Source organism: Elgaria multicarinata, chromosome 19 (genome assembly GCF_023053635.1).
Source record: "Elgaria multicarinata webbii isolate HBS135686 ecotype San Diego chromosome 19, rElgMul1.1.pri, whole genome shotgun sequence".
Lineage (NCBI taxonomy): Eukaryota > Metazoa > Chordata > Lepidosauria > Squamata > Anguidae > Elgaria > Elgaria multicarinata.
Genome location: NC_086189.1, coordinates 4,991,344 through 5,010,577, shown reverse-complemented (window position 1 = coordinate 5,010,577; position 19,234 = coordinate 4,991,344). Strand labels below are relative to the sequence as shown.

The window sequence follows — 19,234 nt, the reverse complement described above, 5'->3', positions numbered from 1 at the left end:
AATGGAGAGGAGGAGGATTATGTACGTCGCCTTGGGTTCCTTGGAGGAAAAAAGGTGGGATATAAATGAAATAAATAAATAAAAATGAATAGATAAAATAATAATAATAATAATAATCCTTAAGTATGAAAAGGCACAGGCTGCCTGCCTGGAGTTCTTCACTCAGCCCGGGTTGTTCTTTTTTCGTATGTGATGGCGGCACTGCACGGCAGATGCTGGATAATAGCAGGAACCCCCAGACTTCCTTTGCTCCCAGAGCACAAAGAAAGACATTGTTATGCATCTTGTCTGCCGAAAGGGCTGATGAAGTGGGGAGGAAACATCAGCAGAAGGGGCCCAGCCAGAAAGGAAGCGGCACGGTCAGGGAAGTGGCGTAGCGGAGCACCGGGCTGCACAAGGGTCATGCCCACGAGTCCCCCGCAGCTCTGTCCAGAGACGAGCTGGAGATGCCAGCCCTGCTGCATGTGCTCCTTGAAGAGGAATTCCCCCCTTGCCCCGTGGAGGGTATGGATTCAAGGACATATGGCCTTCCTGGCAATAGGTTAATTAATTTGTGATAAAAGAGGGCCGCAAACAAAGCCCATGATCATAGAATAGCAGAGTTGGAAGGGGCCTACAAGGCCATCAAGTCCAACCCCCTGCTCAGGGCAGGAATCCACCCTAAAGCATCCCTGACAGATGGTTGTCCAGCTGCCTCTTGAAGGCCTCTAGGGTGGGAGAGCCCACAACCTCCCTAGGTCATTGGTTCCATTGTCGTACTGCTCTAACAGTCAGGAGATTTTTCCTGATGTCCAGCCGGAATCTGGCTTCCTGTAAGTTGAGCCCATTATTCCGTGTCCTGCACTCTGGGACGATCGAGAAGAGATAGGAACCTCACGATCCTCTCCCCACCCCCCACCCCGCTAGTCTCTACACAAGCGATTTATTGCACGCTCGCGACTGGCCGCTCATGGAAGTTTGCGGGTCCTTTATGTGACGCCATCAACTACCAAGACGTCCCCCGCACCTTCCTCCGGTAACCTCGCTTTCGAAGGCAGCGATTCAACAGGAGCATCTTTCCCCAGTCTCTGCTATCTTGTAGCTCTCCTTCACCTGTTGAATTTCTCCAGGGGAGGCTGGTGGCTGCGAGGTCAATGGGGCTGTGAATCAGCTCTGGATTTCAGGAGGTGCTATCCAAGGTGCTCTGCATCCGAGCCACGCTGCTTCTAGCTCTTTCTCCACCTGTTGAATTTCTGCCTGTCTTGCAAAGGCACACAGGAGAAATCCTGGCAGGAGAGGAATGCCAGGTAGAAAACCTGCCTGGACTACAAATCCCATCATCCCCGGCACTTGCTTGTTACTGATGGGACTCGTACTCCAACACATCCGGAGCACGCCGCGCTGTCTCCGCCCCGCCTCCCTCCCTCTCTGAACTACATCTCCCGGCATGCCCCGCGCCGCCGACGCCCGCGGCAGCGCTTCCCGGAAGTGGCGCGTGCGCGTGCGCGCGGGGCTTCGTGTCGGAGGAGGAAATGGAGCGTGCGGGCGGAAGCGCGGCCGGAAACGCGCCCCTGCGCCCCTCGGACGGAGGCCGGCGGCAGCCAGAAGAGAGCGCGGGGGGCGCCGGCTCCGCCATGGCCAAGCAGTACGACACGGTGGAGTGCCCCTACTGCGACGAGGTCTCCAAGTACGAGAAGCTGGCCAAGATCGGGCAGGGCACCTTCGGGTGAGCGCAAGGCCCCGGCCCGCCGGGAGGCAGGGCGGGAGAGGGCGGGCGGGCGGGCGCCCCCTAAGTCGTCCACCGCCTCTGTGGAACCCCTCCCCCTCCCCTCAGGCCCCCAACCCCCCCTTTCCTCCAAAGGCTCTCCCACGTGCCTCCCTCTTTCCACCCTCCCTGATTGACCTCCCCCTCTTCCATAGGCTCCCCCCACTTGCACTTCCTCCCGGATAGGCTCCCCAATGAGGCCCCCCTTTCACCATCTCTGCCTTCCCCCCCCCCGAGCCCTCGCTTTATAGCCCCCCTTTACTCCAAAGGCTCCCCCACGTGCCTCCCTCTTTCCAGGCTCCCTGATTGACCTCCTCCTCTTCCATAGGCTCCCCACACTTGCACTTCCTCCTGGATAGGCTCCCTCATGAGGCCTCCCCTTCACCACCTCTGCTCCCCCCCAGCCCTCGCTTTATAGCCCCCCCTTTCCTCCAAAGGCTCCCCCATGTGCCTCCCTCTTTGTAGGCTCCCTGATTGACCTCCCCCTCTTCCATAGGCTCCCCACACTTGCACTTCCTCCTGGATAGGCTCCCTCATGAGGCCTCCCCTTCACCACCTCTGCTCCCCCCCAGCCCTCGCTTTATAGCCCCCCCTTTCCTCCAAAGGCTCCCCCATGTGCCTCCCTCTTTGTAGGCTCCCTGATTGACCTCCCCCTCTTCCATAGGCTCCCCACACTTGCACTTCCTCCTGGATAGGCTCCCTCATGAGGCCTCCCCTTCACCACCTCTGCTCCCCCCCAGCCCTCGCTTTATAGCTCCCCTTTCCTCCATAGGCTCCCCCACTTGCCTCCCTCTTTCTAGGCTCCCTGATTGACTTCCCCTTCTTTTATAGGCTCCTCCCACTTATTATTATTATTATTTATTTGTATCCCGCCTTTTGCCCAATGCTGGGCCTCAAGGTGGCCTTACAAAGTTTAAAACATACATTGGGGGGGAGGGAAACAAAACCATAAACGTTTAAAATACGCAACAAAATTATAAGACATTAACATAGATGGAGGGCCAGATTATTCTCCAAAGGCCTGCTGGAACAAAAAGTTTTAGCCTGCTTCCGAAAGCCCATCAATGAGGGAGCCAGCCTAGCTTCCAAAGCACTGGAGCAGCCACCGAGAAGGCCCTCTCCCATGTTCCCACCAGGCACACCTGTGAAGATGGTGGGACTGAAAGAAGGGCTTCTCCAGAAGATCTCAAAGCACGGGCAGGCTCATAAGGGAGAATACGGTATTTCAAACGTACTTACCCCTCTTCCTTTATGGGTTCCCATATGAGCTCACCCAGTTCAACTCCTCTATGGCCCCAATCCTCCCTTTCTAGCCCCTCATTCCTCTGTAGGCTCCCCCATATGTCTCTCTTATTTATTTATTTATTTATTTTATTTTATTTATTACATTTTTAAACCGCCCAATAGCCGAAGCTCTCTTATAGGCTCTCTGTTCACCTCCTCTTTAGCCCCCCTCCAAACCCATTCCTTCTTTTATAGCCCCCTCCTTTATAAGTTCCCTTATTCATCTGCCCCCTTTATAGGCTCTCCTTCGTTTATAGGCTCCCCCAATCACCTCACCTCCTTTATGGGTTTCCCTACGTGCTCCCCCTGTTCATCTCCTCTATAGCCCCCCATCCCAACCCTCACTCCCCTCCCGCTGTCCACTGTAGGCTCCCAAGTTGCCTCCTTTGTCTTTCATGGGCTCTCCCCATTCACTTCCTCTATAGCCCATCCTCCAATCCCATCCCTCCTTTTTATAGCACCCCACCCCAGTTCACCTTTATTGGCTGTCCCACTTACCTCCCCTATAGGCTCCCTCATTTCCTTGCTTTATAGGCTCCCTGATTCATCTCCTCCTTTATGTACTCTCTTTTAAGTTCCCTCTATTTATCTCCTTTATAGGCTCCCCCACTCCCATCATTTCCTTCATACCCCCTTTCCTTTATAAAGGCTCCCCCACTTGCTTCTTTTATAGGCTCCCGGATTCATCCCCCCCCTCTTTTATAGGTTTTCTGGACATACCTCTTCACCTTTATAGGATCCCTTATAAGCTCTCCTTGTTCACCTCCTCTATAACCCCTCCAGTCCCATCCCTCCTTTTATAGCCTCCCTTCTCCTTTACAGGCTCCCTGATTCATCTCCCCCTCCTTTATAGACTCACCCCAATCATTGCCTTTCTTATGCCGCCTTCCTCATCCTCTGTGCCTTTTCCTGATAATACTTAGACCTAGAAAAGTCATGTTGCGGGGTGATATATGGCTTCCTTGGGCTTCCTTGTCTAAGAAGGGGCCCTGCTGGATCATAGCCATCAGGAAAAACCTCCTGACTGTTAGAGCAGTACGACAATGGAACCAGTTACCTAGGGAGGTTGTGGGCTCTCCCACACTAGAGGCCTTCAACAGGCAGCTGGACAACCATCTGTCAGGGATGCTTTAGGGTGGATTCCTGCCCTGAGCAGGGGGTTGGACTCGATGGCCTTGTAGGCCCCTTCCAGCTCTGCTGTTCTATGATTCTATGATGCCGCTGGGAAGCCCACAAACTGGCCACCTCCACTGTTTGTCTCCCAGCAACAGGAATTCCGATTTGGATTGCTTTGGAGCCTGGATGTTCCATTCAGTCGCTGCTGAATCAAGCTGAGGTTCAACCTTGCATCCGGTCTCAGCCAGCCTAGTTTTCGCTTGGCTACTTCGTGTCCAAGGGTGCAGTGGCAGTGTCAACTGACTAGTGCCCTCTCTGCCTTGGTAGCCCGCCCTTCTCTCCTCCTCAGGAAATCTTAGTCATAGAATAGTAGAGTTGGAAGGGGCCTATAAGGCCATCGAGTCCAACCCCCTGCTCAATGCAGGAATCCACCCTACAGCATCCCTGACAGATGGTTGTCCAGATGCCTCTTGAAAGCCTCTAGTGTGGGAGAGGCCACCACCTCCCTGGCTCATTGATCCCATTGTCATACCTCTCTAACAGTCAGGACGTTTTTCCTGATGTCCAGCCGAAATCTGGCTTCCTGTAACTTGAGCCCGTTATTCCGTGTCCTGCATTCTGAGATGATTGAGAAGAGATCCTGGCCCTCCTCTGTGTGACAACCTTTTAAGTATTTGAAGAGTGCTCTCATGTCTCCCCTCAGTCTTCTCTTCTCCAGGCTTAACATGCCCAGTTCTTTCAGTCTCTGCTCATAGGGCTTTGTTTCCAGACCCCTGATCATCCTTGGTTGCCCTCCTCTGAACACGCTCCAGCTTGTCTGCATCCTTCTTGAAGTGTGGTGCCCAGAACTAGATGCAATACTCTAATGTCATTGCCCTCTTCTCTACAGGGAAGTGTTCAAAGCAAAGCATCGTCAGACGGGCAAGAAAGTGGCACTGAAAAAAGTGCTGATGGAGAATGAAAAAGAGGGGGTAAGTTTGTGGTGTGTGTGTGTTGGGGTCGTTGTAAGCGTGGAAGCTTTCCATAGTTTAACTAGGTGCTGTGTGAACTATGCGCCCTTAAGAACATAAGAAGAGCCTTGCTGGATCAGACCAAGGGTCCATCTAGTCCAGCACTCTGTTCACACAGTGGCCAACCAGCCGTCGACCAGGGATGAACAAGCAGGACATGGTGCAACAGCACTCTCCCAGCCATGTCCCCCAGACACTGGTACACACAGGCTTACTAGTTTAGGATCTCTTCTCGATCATCCGAGAGTGCAGGACATGGAAAAATAGGCTCAAGTGATAGGAAGCCAGATTCTGGCTGGACATCAGGAAAACCCTCCTGACTGTTAGAGCAGTACGACAATGGAACCAATGACTTAGGGAGGTGGTGGGCTCTCCCACCCTGGAGGCCTTCAAGAGGCCCAATCATTGCCTTTCTTATGCCGCCTTCCTCATCTTCTGTGGCTTTTCCTGTTAATACTTAGACCTAGAAAAGTCAAGTTGCGGGGTGATATATGGCTTCCTTGGGCTTCCTTGTCTAAGGAGGGGCCCTGCTGGATCATAGTCACAGGAAAAACTTCCTGACTGTTAGAGTGGTACGACAATGGAACCAGTTACCTAGGGAGGTTGTGGGCTCTCCCACACTAGAGGCATTCAAGAGGCAGCTGGACAACTGCCTGTCAGGGATGCTTTAGGGTGGATTCCTGCATTGAGCAGGGGGTTGGACTCGATGGTCTTAAAGGCCCCTTCCAACTCTACTATTCTATGATTCTATGCCAGGGTCCTCCTTCAGAATAATAAGGACTAGAAACTTCTGTGTGCGCGTCAATGTATTTTCTTGTATGTGGATTACTTTATTAATTTGTAATGTACCTTGGGGGCTAGGTTCTTGAGAGAGGGAAGTAAGAAATAGAAATAGCTACTGCAGTGCGTACACCGTTTATGATCCCTTTTCCTCCCAGTGTAGTGCTCTAAGCTGCTTGTCCCGGGCTGAAGCTGATCTTAGGGCTGCCATGTTGGGGAAGGCAACACTGGTGCTTGTTAAGGCCTCTTAATAGCCACTTCTTCTCTTTTTAGTTCCCTATCACAGCCCTGCGGGAAATCAAAATCCTCCAGTTGTTGAAGCATGAAAATGTGGTGAATCTCATTGAGATCTGCAGGACCAAAGGTAAGAAAGAAATTAGGGCTGCAATATTGAATTCCGCCATCCTCGTCCGATCAGCATGTGCAAGGGTTTTTTCCTCTCCCCGCAAAATCCATAGATTTTTCAGGTGCCAGACTTTGAGAGAAGGAAAGAAATGGGCTTTTTTTCTCCTTAATGTGAGGGAAAGGCGGGGGTTGGGTGTCGATGGGTAATATTTTTATATGAATATTATGTTAAACAAAGTCCTCACCAAGATGACGGAAAGATTTACGTTGGCTTATACAATATTGAGGTTTTTGGGGCCTCCCAGCTTTAAAAGGGTATGGCATCCATAATTTCTTCTTCCGTCAGGCTTCAACAGGAAGGTTAGAAATAAGTGTAAAATATTTTATGGTGGAGGTGTCTCCGCTTCTCCGCCTGAGGCTACTTCTGGAATGTGCAAGTGTGAAATCCTGAGGAATTAAGGCCACCGGAACGCAATAACAGGCCAGAAAGTTGTTTGCACGATGATGTCAGAACAGCCGTTTTAGTTAGGGTGTGCGAGGCATCAATACTCTCATGCAGGGTGGGCAACACGCAGGCTGCACATGCACCTCGTTGCTCCCCTACAATTTTTCCTGTTTTGAAGGTGGTAGGCAAAGGGCATCCATAGCAGCTGAATTAAAGCAGCAAAAAGGTGAGTTTGGCTCCCCCCCCAGGCGCCCTGCGGCCCACACAAAGGGGGCAAAACTGCCCCCCAGAACTCTAGATTCCCCCCCTCCTGTCCTGATGGATCTTGCTTTTCTGTTCTTTTCCAAGGCCAAAAAACCCCTCCCGTTCTCCTTCTTTTCCAAATAGCAGAATTTGCGGGAGGGGACGCTTTGTAACATCTCAAAATCACAGCAACCTGTGTGTGTGTGTGTTCTGCTTCGAAACGTCTCTTATTGGGGTGCGGCCCTAACGAAGCCATAGCTGAAAGGAACAGAGTGTTCAGCTGGGCAGTGGCGGCAGCAACCTGGTGCCCTCTAGGTGCTTTGGATTGCAGCGCCCCTAATTCGTCAAGGCCAATGGTCAGCTATGTGGGAGTTGCCCTTTGAAACATGTGCAGGGTCTTTAAATTATGGGCGAAGTGTGGCTCCAAGAGGAGGGGCAGCTTGCGAGAGACGGGGAGCACTTCCAATTCGGGCATTTTTGTGGGTGTCCTTGGCTGGAGCCAGGGGCCCTCCGTCTCCCTTTTTCCTTCCATCAGGTCCTCCCAATGCATCACCTCGCGTTGGGTGGTAGGTGGGCAACGTTCGAGGCCGGAGACTGCAACCGCTTTTCTTTCTCTCCCTGCAGCCTCCCCGTACAACCGTTGCAAGGGCAGCATCTACCTGGTCTTCGACTTCTGTGAGCACGACCTGGCCGGCCTCCTCAGCAACGCCCACGTCAAGTTCACACTCTCGGAGATCAAGAAGGTCATGCAGATGCTCTTGAACGGCCTCTACTACATCCACCGGAATAAGGTGCGGGCAATCGCTGCTGCTCCCCTCACGGCACACACGAGGGTTCCCCTTTCAGCGTGCCTGGTGTGTGTCGTGTTTAACCCTACTGGCCCTGTTTTGGGAGGAGGTGTTTCAGGTGATCAATCAGAATCAGATTCAGAGCTGGAGGACGCGGCGCCGGACACCGGCCAGCCTGTACCAGTGGGGGAGGAAGCTCTCACGGGCGATTCCCCAGCTGGGAGTCAGCCCTCTCCAGAGCTTATCTCCTCAAGGCTAAATCCTACACACTTAGTGGGAAGTGAGTTTTCTTCCAGGAGTGAGTGTCCTGATAAACTAGCTGATGTTAGGGTCCGCCGGAAGCAAAAAGAAGGCGTGAGAAGGTCGGAGAGATTACGCCGGAACCTGCCCCCACACCAGGCTCTCTGAAGTTACGGGCATTTGAGAAGTAGCTTCTTATTCTTCTTGAACGGACAATTGTCTTGCTTAGTTTGCATAGTTTTGCCCAGGGGGACGTTTCCGAGAGGTTAGACTCTATTCAGGTAGAGGAGACGTTTATTGCTTAATAAAAGCTTTGTGGATTACTTAGCAAGCCTCATCATTTGCCTCCCATCAAAAGTACGAGCGTCCTGACAAACATGACAGTGTGACTGAAAGAAGACCAGCCTTCCCCAACCTGTTGTCCTCCAGATGTGTAGTCCAAAACATCTGGAGGGCAACAGGTTGGGGGAGGCTGAAATAGGTAACGGCAGCTGTGAGTTCCCATGATGCAGTTGCTTCTTTTTTCCCTTTTTAATCATCTGCCCGGTTTTCTTCCCCAGATCCTGCACAGAGACATGAAAGCGGCGAACGTGCTCATCACCCGCGACGGCGTCCTGAAACTGGCCGACTTCGGCTTGGCTCGGGCTTTCAGCCTGGCGAAGAACAGCCAGCCCAACCGCTACACCAACCGGGTAGTGACCCTGTGGTATCGGCCTCCGGAGCTGCTCCTGGGTATTAATAATAATAATAAATTTATTTATTCCTCACCCACCTCTCCCTTTGGATTGAGGCAGGGAACAACATTCAATACCAAATCACCACAAGGGTCCTTTTAGCTTGTCTACCATTACAATTGCTGTGGTTGGCGTGCACCCAAGACAGGGCCTTCTCAGTGGAGGCCAGGAATCTTTGGAACTTCCTTCTGATGGACTTTCACCTTGCCCCTTCGACGCTGGCATTGAGATGGGCCTTGGGGACTTAAGAACATGAGAAGAGCCCTGAGGCTGGATCAGACCAAAGGTCCATCTAGTCCAGCACTCTGTTCACACTGTGGCGAACCATCTGCCTGTGGGGAACCCACACGCAGGACGTGAGTGCAACAGCACTCTCCCGCCCATGTTCCCCAGCAAGTGGTGTATAATAGGCTTACTGCCTCTGATACTGGAGGTAGCACATAGCCATCAGGGATAGTAGCCATTGATAGCCTTCTCCTCCAGGGATTTAGCCAGCCCCTTTTTATGTTTAGCCTGGAGAAGTGAAGATTGAGGGGAGACATGAGAGCACTCTTCAAATACTTAAAAGGTTGTCACACAGAGGAGGGCCAGGATCTCTTCTCGATCCTCCCAGAGTGCAGGACACGGAATAACGGGCTCAAGTGACAGGAAGCCAGATTCCAGCTGGACAGCAGGAAAAACTTCCTGACTGTTAGAGCAGTGCGACAATGGAACCAGTTACCTAGGGAGGTTGTGGGCTCTCCCACACTAGAGGCCTTCAAGAGGCAGCTGGACAACCATCTGTCAGGGATGCTTTAGGGTGGATTCCTGCATTGAGCAGGGGGTTGGACTCGATGGCCTTGTAGGTCCCTTCCAGCTCTGCTATTCTATGATTCTATGATAAAGCCATCCAAATGGGTGGCCATCACCATATCTTGTGGTAGTGAATTCCATAATTTATTATACACCTTGTTACCATTTCATTTTTAATTTGCCTTGTTAGTCGGCTGGTATAAATATTATGCATAGTATATCAGCGCCTTAAACGTTAACTAAACCTGATCCTGGCCTGTTTCAGACTTTGAAGTGTTAACGCTGGCATTTTAAGTTGAGCCTGGGAACAAATTGGTAACCAACGGTAATTGGAGCCTCTTTGCTCTCGAACTGAGTTGGCCAGTCCCGTTTAACCGAGATTAATGAGAGTTTCTTCCGTTTAGGGGAGCGAGATTACGGCCCTCCCATCGACCTCTGGGGGGCAGGCTGCATAATGGCTGAAATGTGGACTCGAAGCCCCATCATGCAAGGGAATACGGAGCAGCACCAACTCACCCTCATCAGCCAGCTGTGTGGCTCCATCACCACAGAGGTAGGTTCTTGGGGCTTTTGAGGCTCAGGAACCAGGAGTTGAAATACTCACTCATGATGGGTCACGGAACGGCACCTGTAGTGCAAATCTTAACGGTGCGACAGGTTCATGTGTGTGTGGGGGGGGAGTCAGTTTTTCAGATAACCTGGATGGACTACTGTAATGTCTTATTCATGGGGCTGCCCTTGAAGACAGTTCGGAAGCTGCACTTAATTCAAACCACAGCCGTCAGGGTTTTCAGTGGGATTGCTGGGTGTTTTCAAAGGTTGACAATAGTTCACGGTTTACTTCCGAGCTCCGTTCAAGGAGCTTGTTGCTTCCTTAAAGCAGCTGTTCCCAACCGTGAGTCCCAGATGATGCTGGACTACGACTCACACGATCCTCAACCAGTGTGGCTAATGGTCGGGGATGATGGGAGTTGTAGTCAACATCTGGGGAACTGAAGTTGGAAACGGGTTTTTGGGGACCCTGCCATGAGCGTATTTAGTAAGCCATGGCATTGGGCGTTTCAGGGTTAGAAGGGGGGTGCTTTTAAACCGCTGGCTTACCTTATTGTCAACCTGCCCTGAGCCTCTGGACCAGGGGTGGATTTAATGACTTGATTGGTAGTTAAGGTTTTAAAATGATTACTTTTATTGTGAGCTTTATATGTGGGTTTTGGAGGCCCCTTCCTTAGGCAGAAGGCCCCCGGTGATTCTGCCTTCTTTCCAGCATTCTTGCCAGCTGATACTTTTTCTCTTCCTTACTACCACCTGCTTGCTTGCCGGGCAGAGAGCCAGTAGGCTGTGTCAGCTACAGCTCCTTGCTTTATAACACCACCGTCACCTGGACCAGAGCAAGAGGCAGGTGAACAAACAGGTTGCCAGGGTGAAGAGGAGGAACAGCAGCTCCAGGGGGCTCTTACTAGTGGGCCCCTGCTATGGGGGGCGGGGCCCTCGGCCCATGCCCCAACATGCCTACCCTCGGCACTGTCCCTGCTTATATCCCTGCCCTTTTATTTATTCTAGTTTCTCAGGTTGGTTTCACAGCACGAAGGCTTCAATTCTGGTAGCGCATAACTTCTGAGTCAAGACAGATTGTGCTGCGTAAGACGGATTACGTCCCGTTAAAAACATAATCATGCAGCAACATTCGAGCCGACGACTAGTAAAAACAGCACGTAAAAGTGGCGTAGAAGCAATTCCAGTAGGAATAAAAAGTATTTGAAAAAGTTCTGCGGGGAAACAAGTTCTTTTGATACCTTTCCGTACCTGCTGGCGGAAAGGTTTCAAAAGTGGGTGCCAGGCAAACCTTCCTTGGGGGGGCAGTTAGAAGGCCTGCTTCTCTTTGTCCCCTGTCTTGCCTTCACATAGCCGGGTTTCTGGAGGAGTCTCCAAAGACTATTGTATTAATCAGACGACTGATAAGAAGGCGGAAGGAAAAGGAAAGGAACTTCTCATGCAAGCACTGAGTCATTACTGACTCTTGGAGGGACGCCAGCTTTCGCTGACGTTTTCTTGGCAGGCCTTATAGCGGGGTGGTTTGCCGTTGCCTTCCCCGGCCATGATTCCCTTTCCCCCAGCTAGCTGGGTACTCATTTTACCGACCTCGTGCGGATGGAAGGCTGAGTCGACCCCGAGCCGGCTGCCTGAAAGCAGCTTCCGCTGGGATCGAACTCAGGCAGTGGGGAGAGTTTCAGCTGCAGAAACTGCTGCTTTACCGCTCTGCGCCACACGAGGCTCATAAGAAGGCGGATGAGCCTGAAATATCCTGGCCCCAGCCATCTTAGACTTGACAGTATGCATCAGCACCTTGAATTGTGCCTGGAATCAGGAGCCAGCCCAGCCACTTAAACGGTTGCCACGATGTGATTTCCAATGCCCGTTGAGCAGCTGTATTTCAAACTAACTGCCCTTACCAGGCAGTCTTCAAGGGTAGCCCCACGTACAACACATTGCAGTAGTTTACCATTTTTATTTGTTTACCATTTTTATTTCCTTCCTGAAGTAGGTTTAAATAAACAAAGAAATGGAGAACTTCGTAGTGTTTTGAATCCGAACTGGCGCTCTCTCCTTCCCTCTCTCCCCTCTCATTGGATTTAATCTCCTGCTGATAATTTTTTAGGTCTGGCCAACTGTGGATAAATGTGAACTCTACCAGAAGTTGGACCTGCCCAAAGGGCAAAAGCGCAAGGTGAAGGAGCGACTGAAGGCCTACGTCAAAGATCCGTACGCTTTGGATCTCATAGATAAACTGCTGGTGTTGGATCCGGCCCAAAGGATAGACAGCGACGACGCCCTCAATCACGACTTCTTCTGGTCTGACCCGATGCCCTCTGACCTCAAGAACATGCTCTCCACCCATAACCAATCCATGTTCGAGTACCTAGCCCCGCCCAGGAGGAGGGGCGGACACATGCCGCAGCAACCGGCCAATCAGGGCAGGAATCCAGCTGCGACCAATCAGACAGAGTTTGACAGAGTGTTCTGATGGCCGTTGGTTCAGCGGAGGAAGAGAGAGATCCACACGTTACTTTAAAGTACTGACTTATCCAAAAAAAAAAAAAAAAAGTGTATGCGACGGCTCAGTTCGTTTTGTCCGCTTCTGACTCTCCTATGAAAAAGCCGGTATCCGAGAGTTGCAGGGCTAGATAAACTGGAAATGCACAAAGGCTCTGCAGAATTGTGCCTGACAGCAGAGTCGGTGAATTGCTGCTTTTCGGAACTACTGAAACGCTCTCTTCGAACGCTTAGGGAGCTGTAGTAGCTGCCTTGATTTCTCAAGCTGTAGTTCTGCCAAGCAAGTGGGTTAGCCTTTGCATGTCCATCCCCCCCGCCCCTGGGCCATCCCATCGCTTGCCCCAATGGGGGCGGGGGGAAGCTGTAGCGGGTTGACAGGTGGGGTGCGCATATGAAGTCACGCACCGCCCTGTGGCATTGCAGTGCATGAGATGGGGAGTGGCCGAGCGGGCGCAGCCCTCAGTCGAAGAACAGGCGAACGGCCTTGGATCTTGTTATGTGGGGTCCATCCACCCATATGACGTGATTGATTGGGCCCCGCTGACAGATTCTGCCACTTTTGCTGACTAACCCGTAGTCCTCCTTCGGTGGCAGGAGGGAACGAGGGCTCCGCCTTTCCTGGGTTGCTTGCCGGATTTCAGCATGCTTCAAGCGACCCGTTCAAATCCACGACGTTTGTGCCCGTTGTGACTTGAGTCCTATGGATTTCAGCCGGTCTGCTCCCTGGCCTCCCCCAACCTGGTGCCCTCCAGGTGTGCGCTGCAGCTCCCAGCATTCGCTGGCTGGGGATGCTGGGAGCTGCAGTCCAGCACATCTGGAAATCAGCAAGTTGGGGAAGGCTGGTCTCATGTAAGTATTGTTAAATCCAGATCCCTATGCCAATCTCCTGTCTCTGGAGTCACCGTACGATGGGCCCTTCATCTTTGCTGCTGTGCCTTCTGGGGTCCCTCTTTTCTGCTTTTCTTGGTGGAATCTGAGGTCTGGAGACCTCCCCCCCCCCCCCTTGCTACTAGCAGCAGAAGTAAATATTCACTTTCTTGGACCTAGAATACATGGGAAGGGCTCTCTTTCTTTCCCACTCTGGGAAGACCTGGATGTTCTGGATGCAGGTGGGAGAATTATCCATATTGAACCTCATCATGTTCTGTCTTTTTTTAAAAAAAACAGCACTATGAAGAATGCTGTAAACTGTAATTAAAATAATTGCTTTAACATCTTGTACTGTGTCTGACTCTCTTGATTGGTTAGCTTACAGAGTTTTACAGTGGTGTGTAGCTGTTTGTTGTCAGACAAGATCTGGGAAGATCCGAGTTCAAATCCCCCCTCCCCCATTGGATGACTTTGGACCAGTTTCAAACTGCCTCTCTCCTTGATGCCTAACCTACCTCGCAGGATTGTGGGGAGAAAATGGGACAATGGCGTACGCCACCGTGATAAAACTTAACAAAGGAATAAATGCTGCTCCGGTCAGGAGTGGGGTGGACGTAGTTGATCCTCATGAACGAGAGGGCAGTCTGCCTGGCCTATGTCCCTTGGGGCGAGGAGCTGAGCAGTGTCTGAACTGCCCACATGCCTGCCTTGGCTGGAAATGTGGAGAATCAGAGTCTGTCCTGACAGACCAGAATCACCGGTCTTTCAAATAAGTCAGGGGTGGGATGCCTAAGGTCAGATCCAGACCTCCTGGGTCCCAGTCTGATCCTCCAGTTGTCCAAATAGCATCCCCTTTCTTCCAATCACTGATCTTGGGCAGTTTTCTGACTTTTCTGACATTCCCCCAACCTCATATTTTAATAAAATATTAAAATGCCTCTCTTGAGGTTTAGTTACTGTCAAGAGATTTAGGTCACAATCCTGTACATGTTTAGACAGAAAAAAATGCTACAACTACCAGCATACCCTAGACAGGCTGAAAAAAGTCCTACAACTCCCAGCATGCCTTAGGCAGGCAGAAAAAAAGTCCTACAACTCCCAGCATGTCCTAGCCAGACAGAAAAAGCCTTACAACTCCCCACATGCCCTAGCCAGGCAGAAAAAAGTCCTACAACTCCCATCCAGGCAAAAAAAGGAAGAAGAAAAAGTTCTACAACTCCCAGCATGCCCTAGCCAGGCAGAAAAAAGTCCTACAACTCCCAGCATGCCCTAGCCAGACAGAAAAAAGTTCTACAACTCCCAGCATGCCCTAACCAGGCAGAAAAAGTCCTACAACTCCCAGCATGCCCTAGCCAGACAGAAAAAAGTCCTACAACTCCCAGCATGCCCCAGGACATCTTTGGCTGGGGCATGTGGGGGGGCGGGGCGGGGGAGTTTTAGGACTTTTTCCTGTCTAAGCATGCCTAGGCTTGCAGCTTTAATTGCCACATGTCCCCCAGCGACTGGTGTACCTGGGCATCCCACCGCTGAGACTGCTGGTAACATAGAGCCATCAGGACTAGTAGCATGTTTGCTCCCTTCAGTGCGAGGGTTCCCTCCTAGTTGGCGCAACGCAAGCAGATGAAACCGCACACCCAGGCCGGTTGGAGGCTGCGGCTTCACAATCTTAACCAAACAAAATGTCGTGGGGAGGGGAGAGAGGGGAGGGCTGTTGGGTGCAGAATGCGACCTTCGGTGGCCTCCGGTTGTTGTTTAACTGAGCCTCAGGAACCAGCCCAAAGCATTTCTGCACATTTTGCCACAGGGCACGGACGAGCGGTCCGTCTGGCGCTTGATAATGGAAAGAAGAAAGATCCGAGACACGTTCAAGGTACATTTGTGCTCTTCTTGGGCCGGGTGCGCGCGTGGCGCGCATGGAGCGCACCGCATGGCAAGGCAAGGGTGAGAAAAGGAAATCACGCGTACGTTTTGGGAGGGACTCCGAGTTCAGTTAGCCATCGCCAGAATGGGTTCGTGCAATGTTGTCTAGGTCAGGGGCTGCCTTTGAAAACGGAGTCTGGTTTGTTGGACATTGCTGGGAGATGCTTTAGAATGTGGTGCGCTACCTTATCTCGGGTCAAACCCTTGATCCATCTAACCCAGTACTGTTGACACTGACTGGCAGCAACGGCTCTTCAGGATTCCAGGCCGTGTGTGTGTGTGCGCGTAGAGTAGTCCAGGACCTCCTTACAAAGCAGGGATTGTACCACTGAATTATAGACCCTCCCGACTGTTGGGCATTGGGCGCCATATTTTAGGGCAGGTAGTTGGAAGACCTTAGGCTGCTTCTGACTGGCAGTGGGGGGAGGATGTTAATATATTTTATTTAGATTATATTGGCCCCGTTCAGACGACACGCTAAACCATGCTGCTTAACTACAAAATGGTTAATGGAATGCATTCTGTTAACCATTTTGTGGTTAAGCAGCATGGTTTCGCGTGTCGTCTGAACAGGGCCATACACATTAACCTACCTCACAAGGTTGTTGTAAGGATAAAATGGAGAGGAGGAAGATTATGTATGCCGCTTTGGGTTCCTTGGAGGAAAAGGCAGGATGTAAATGTAACAAATGCACGTGTTCTTTCTTATCTGGACTATCACCACCCCAGTACTCTGAGCTTAACTGGAATGCTTAGAGATACTTTTTACATATGGTAAGCAGTATATAACTATATATCTAGTTATAGTAATAATATAGTACATTGCAAGATCCCTGCTGGATCAGACCAAGGGTCCATCTAGTCCAGCATTCTATTCACACAGTGGCCAACCAGCTGCCCATGGAAAACCCACAAGCAGGACGGGAGTGCAACAGCACCCTCCCACCCATGTTCCCCAGCAACTGATATTCAGGGATTCTGAGGACACTTTTTCCTCTATCCCCACCCATCTCATTTCTTTGTTTACCATCCTGATGAAGAGTTCTGCAGAACATAAAAGCTTGCACACTACTGTGTGACATTGGCATAATAAATATATTGCTCTAATATAGATTTTAAAGTGTCATCGTTTGCATTTCCAGAACACGTCGACTTGATCTTGACTGTATAGTAGCGCTTTCCTCAATCGTGATCCCTCCATACGTTTTGTACTTCAAGTCCCATCAGGTGCAGCCAGCATGGCCAATGGTCGGGGATGCTGGGAGTTGACATCTGGATGGCACCAACCCTTCAGCATTCTTGCCTATGCTAGCTGGGACTGATGGGAATTGAAGTCCAAAACACCTGGAAGGTCCTGACCCTCACCCATGCCATCTGGGGTTGATAGGAATTGAAGTCCACAGAATCTGAAGGGTCTTTACTCTTACCCATGTTAGCTGGGGTTAATGGGAGTTGAAGTCGAACATTTCTGAAGGGTCTGTTACCCTTGCTAGCTGGGGCTAATGGGAACTGAAGTCCAACATTTCTGAAGGGTCTTTTACCCCTGCCAGCTGGGGCTAATGGGAGCTGAAGTCCAACATTTCTGAAGGGTCTTTTACCCCTGCCAGCTGGGGCTAATGGGAGCTGCAGTCACACAGCATCCTGAGGGCACCACGTTGTGGGGAGGCAAGGCCGCTCTAGCCTTTCGTCTTTACGTTTGGTCAGTGTTTTTTTTTTTGGGGGGGGGGGGTGTTTGTGAAAGACCGAGACCAAGAATCGCCCCACGTCTTTGCCATTCCCCAAGATGGCTGGGCCGGCTCCCTGCGCACGCGCACCGCAGCCGCCCGGCCGGGTTGCGTCAGAGGCGGACTGATGGACGGGCTCGGGTAGCGCGCGCGCGCGAGAGAGAGAGAGAGAGAGAGAGAGGGGAGGGGAGGGAGAGAGCGGGCGAGCGAGCGCGTGGGCCAGGGCGGGGGGAGGCGCTTGCCATGGGCTCGCGCCGGCTGCGGGCTCTGCGCCTGGCGCTGCTGCAGCGGCTCCTGCCGCCGCCCCCTGCGGGCGCCCGCCGGACCCTCAGCGCCCGCCCGGCCCGCGCGCCCAGGATGGAGTACCAGGTGAGTCGCCGCCCGCCTGCCTTTGCTCCGGCTCCGAAGGTTGCATCAGCCGGGAGACCTGCACGTGGGGGCCCGGGGCGGTCGGGCGGTCGGGCTGCTGCGCTCCCGGGCACGTCTCCTCCGCCTCCTCCGCCTCCTCGCGAGCCTGGGGTGGGGTAGCCGGGGACCCCCCCTCCCAAGACGGCCGCCTCGCGCCTGGCCGGGGTCTGCCCGAGGGTGCAATCCCGCGTGCATGGGTGTGTGGGGGGGACAAGTCCTACAACTCCCAGCATGCACGGCTGGCTGGGGGATGCTGGGAGCGGTAGGACTCGCTTCTGGCTCAACAGGCAATGGGGTTGCGCACGGGGAGGAGAGCGAGAAAGGCGCCCCCCCTTCTCGACATGTTTCATGTCTGTGGAGTGATTGATTTTGAGATGCATTTTTATACCTGTGATGTAGCCCCCCCCCATTGAATTCAATGGGGCTTGCTTCTGCATAGGCATGGATCAGATCCCAGGCTTGGAACCCTGGCATGCGCCGACTTCTATGCGCCTTATTTATTTATTTATTTATGTATGTGGCATACTGGTGCGCACTCACTTTTCTGGCAGCTTTGAAAATGTGTTATTTATTTACTTGTTTGGAATCCTTCCATGCGCACGCCAATAATTCCGACGTGCGTGCTTCAGGAGCGGCTGTTGGGTTTCTGACACTTATCACAGGGGCAATGAACCCGTGGCCGTTGAGATGTGACTCCCATCGGCCCCAGCTACCACGATCAGTCATCAGGGATGAGGCATGTTGTAGCCCAACGTCTATAAAGAGCCACAGGTTTCAGACCCCTATTTTGGGGAGTGCGACGTTCCCAGGTATGGCCATAGAAATTTTAGAAGCCAGATAAAAAATGCCCCAATGTGCACTGGAATAGACATTTTTATGAGAGGAGCTACCTGTATGTGACATAGGTGTCTGCGTGTGGCTGGGGTGGGAAAAGGGCGGGAGGAATTCCCTACCAGTTGTAGAGATCTCCTTCTCTTGCAACATTAGGGGTTGGGCCTGCACACGTGTGCTGCTCTTGCAATCCCAGCAATAAAAGGGAATGCGCAGGGTGCTAGTCCTCATTGCCTGAGAACAGGGAACTGATTGCCGGAGGGCAGGACAATGTGGGTGGTTGTGTGGGGAGAGAGCATATGTGCTGAAGACACTTTCTCTGAGCTCAGTCTCCCGGTGGATGATGGAAGTGTAGTCCAGCACATCTGGAGGGCACTGCACTGGATTAAATCTTTTTATTTCATGTTAATCACTCTTGGTCCTATTTTTATTTGTGTGTGCGTCTCTGTGTATAAACGTTCATGTTCCCCCACTCCCCCTTACCCATCTGGGGGAGGCAAAAAGATTTCTCCTTTGCCTCCCCCATTTCTTCCTTCCCACAAAATATCTAGGTTTCTTTTTCTTACCCTCCTTCACTGATACAGCTGTGAGGGTATTAATTTCTCCCATGTGACACAACTCCGTTCTATTCCAGCAGCGTTGCGTGGACACGTAATTGTTGTGTCTAATCCAATAACGTCCGAGCAGGAAATAAGGCCCAGTCACATGTAGAAAAAGTCCCAGGAAAAAAGAACTGGGTCCTAGCCCTTCTTTTCCCCGGTCTTCCCATTTCTTGCCCCCGGGGGTTTATTGCAATAGCCCCACTGAGTTTGTAGCAGGATACATCTTTCCCTTCCTTGATCTCTTTTGGGAATCTGTTTGACTCGGAAAAGTTTCTAATAAGGCTGAGAAGATTCATCCATCAGGGAG

At 51.8% G+C, this 19,234-nt stretch overlaps 3 protein-coding genes across 4 annotated transcripts in view; 2 read left to right on the top strand and 1 right to left on the bottom strand.

Moving 5' to 3' along the window:
• The window catches only part of PTRH1 (peptidyl-tRNA hydrolase 1 homolog), a 295,083-nt gene that overhangs the window by 115,637 nt on the left and 160,212 nt on the right, over positions 1–19,234 (bottom strand). The gene's annotated exons all lie outside the window — the stretch shown is intronic.
• On the top strand, positions 1,512–13,790 carry CDK9 (cyclin dependent kinase 9). Its single transcript, XM_063144672.1, has 7 exons — positions 1,512–1,705; positions 5,034–5,115; positions 6,208–6,298; positions 7,592–7,758; positions 8,556–8,727; positions 9,926–10,074; positions 12,178–13,790. Exons 1-7 carry the CDS (start codon positions 1,512–1,514, stop codon positions 12,541–12,543), a joined length of 1,221 nt encoding a protein of 406 aa, XP_063000742.1. The 3' UTR covers positions 12,544–13,790.
• The window catches only part of FPGS (folylpolyglutamate synthase), a 32,073-nt gene continuing 28,057 nt past the window's right edge, over positions 15,219–19,234 (top strand). Inside the window, exon 1 of one of the 2 annotated variants that reach the window (XM_063144614.1) lies at positions 15,219–15,312. In XM_063144614.1, the coding sequence (XP_063000684.1) occupies positions 15,280–15,312 (33 nt within the window). In that variant the 5' untranslated portion in view covers positions 15,219–15,279. Of the gene's footprint in view, positions 15,313–17,379; positions 17,456–19,234 lie in introns of those variants that run through there. The other variant, XM_063144615.1, reaches the window with a different exon arrangement.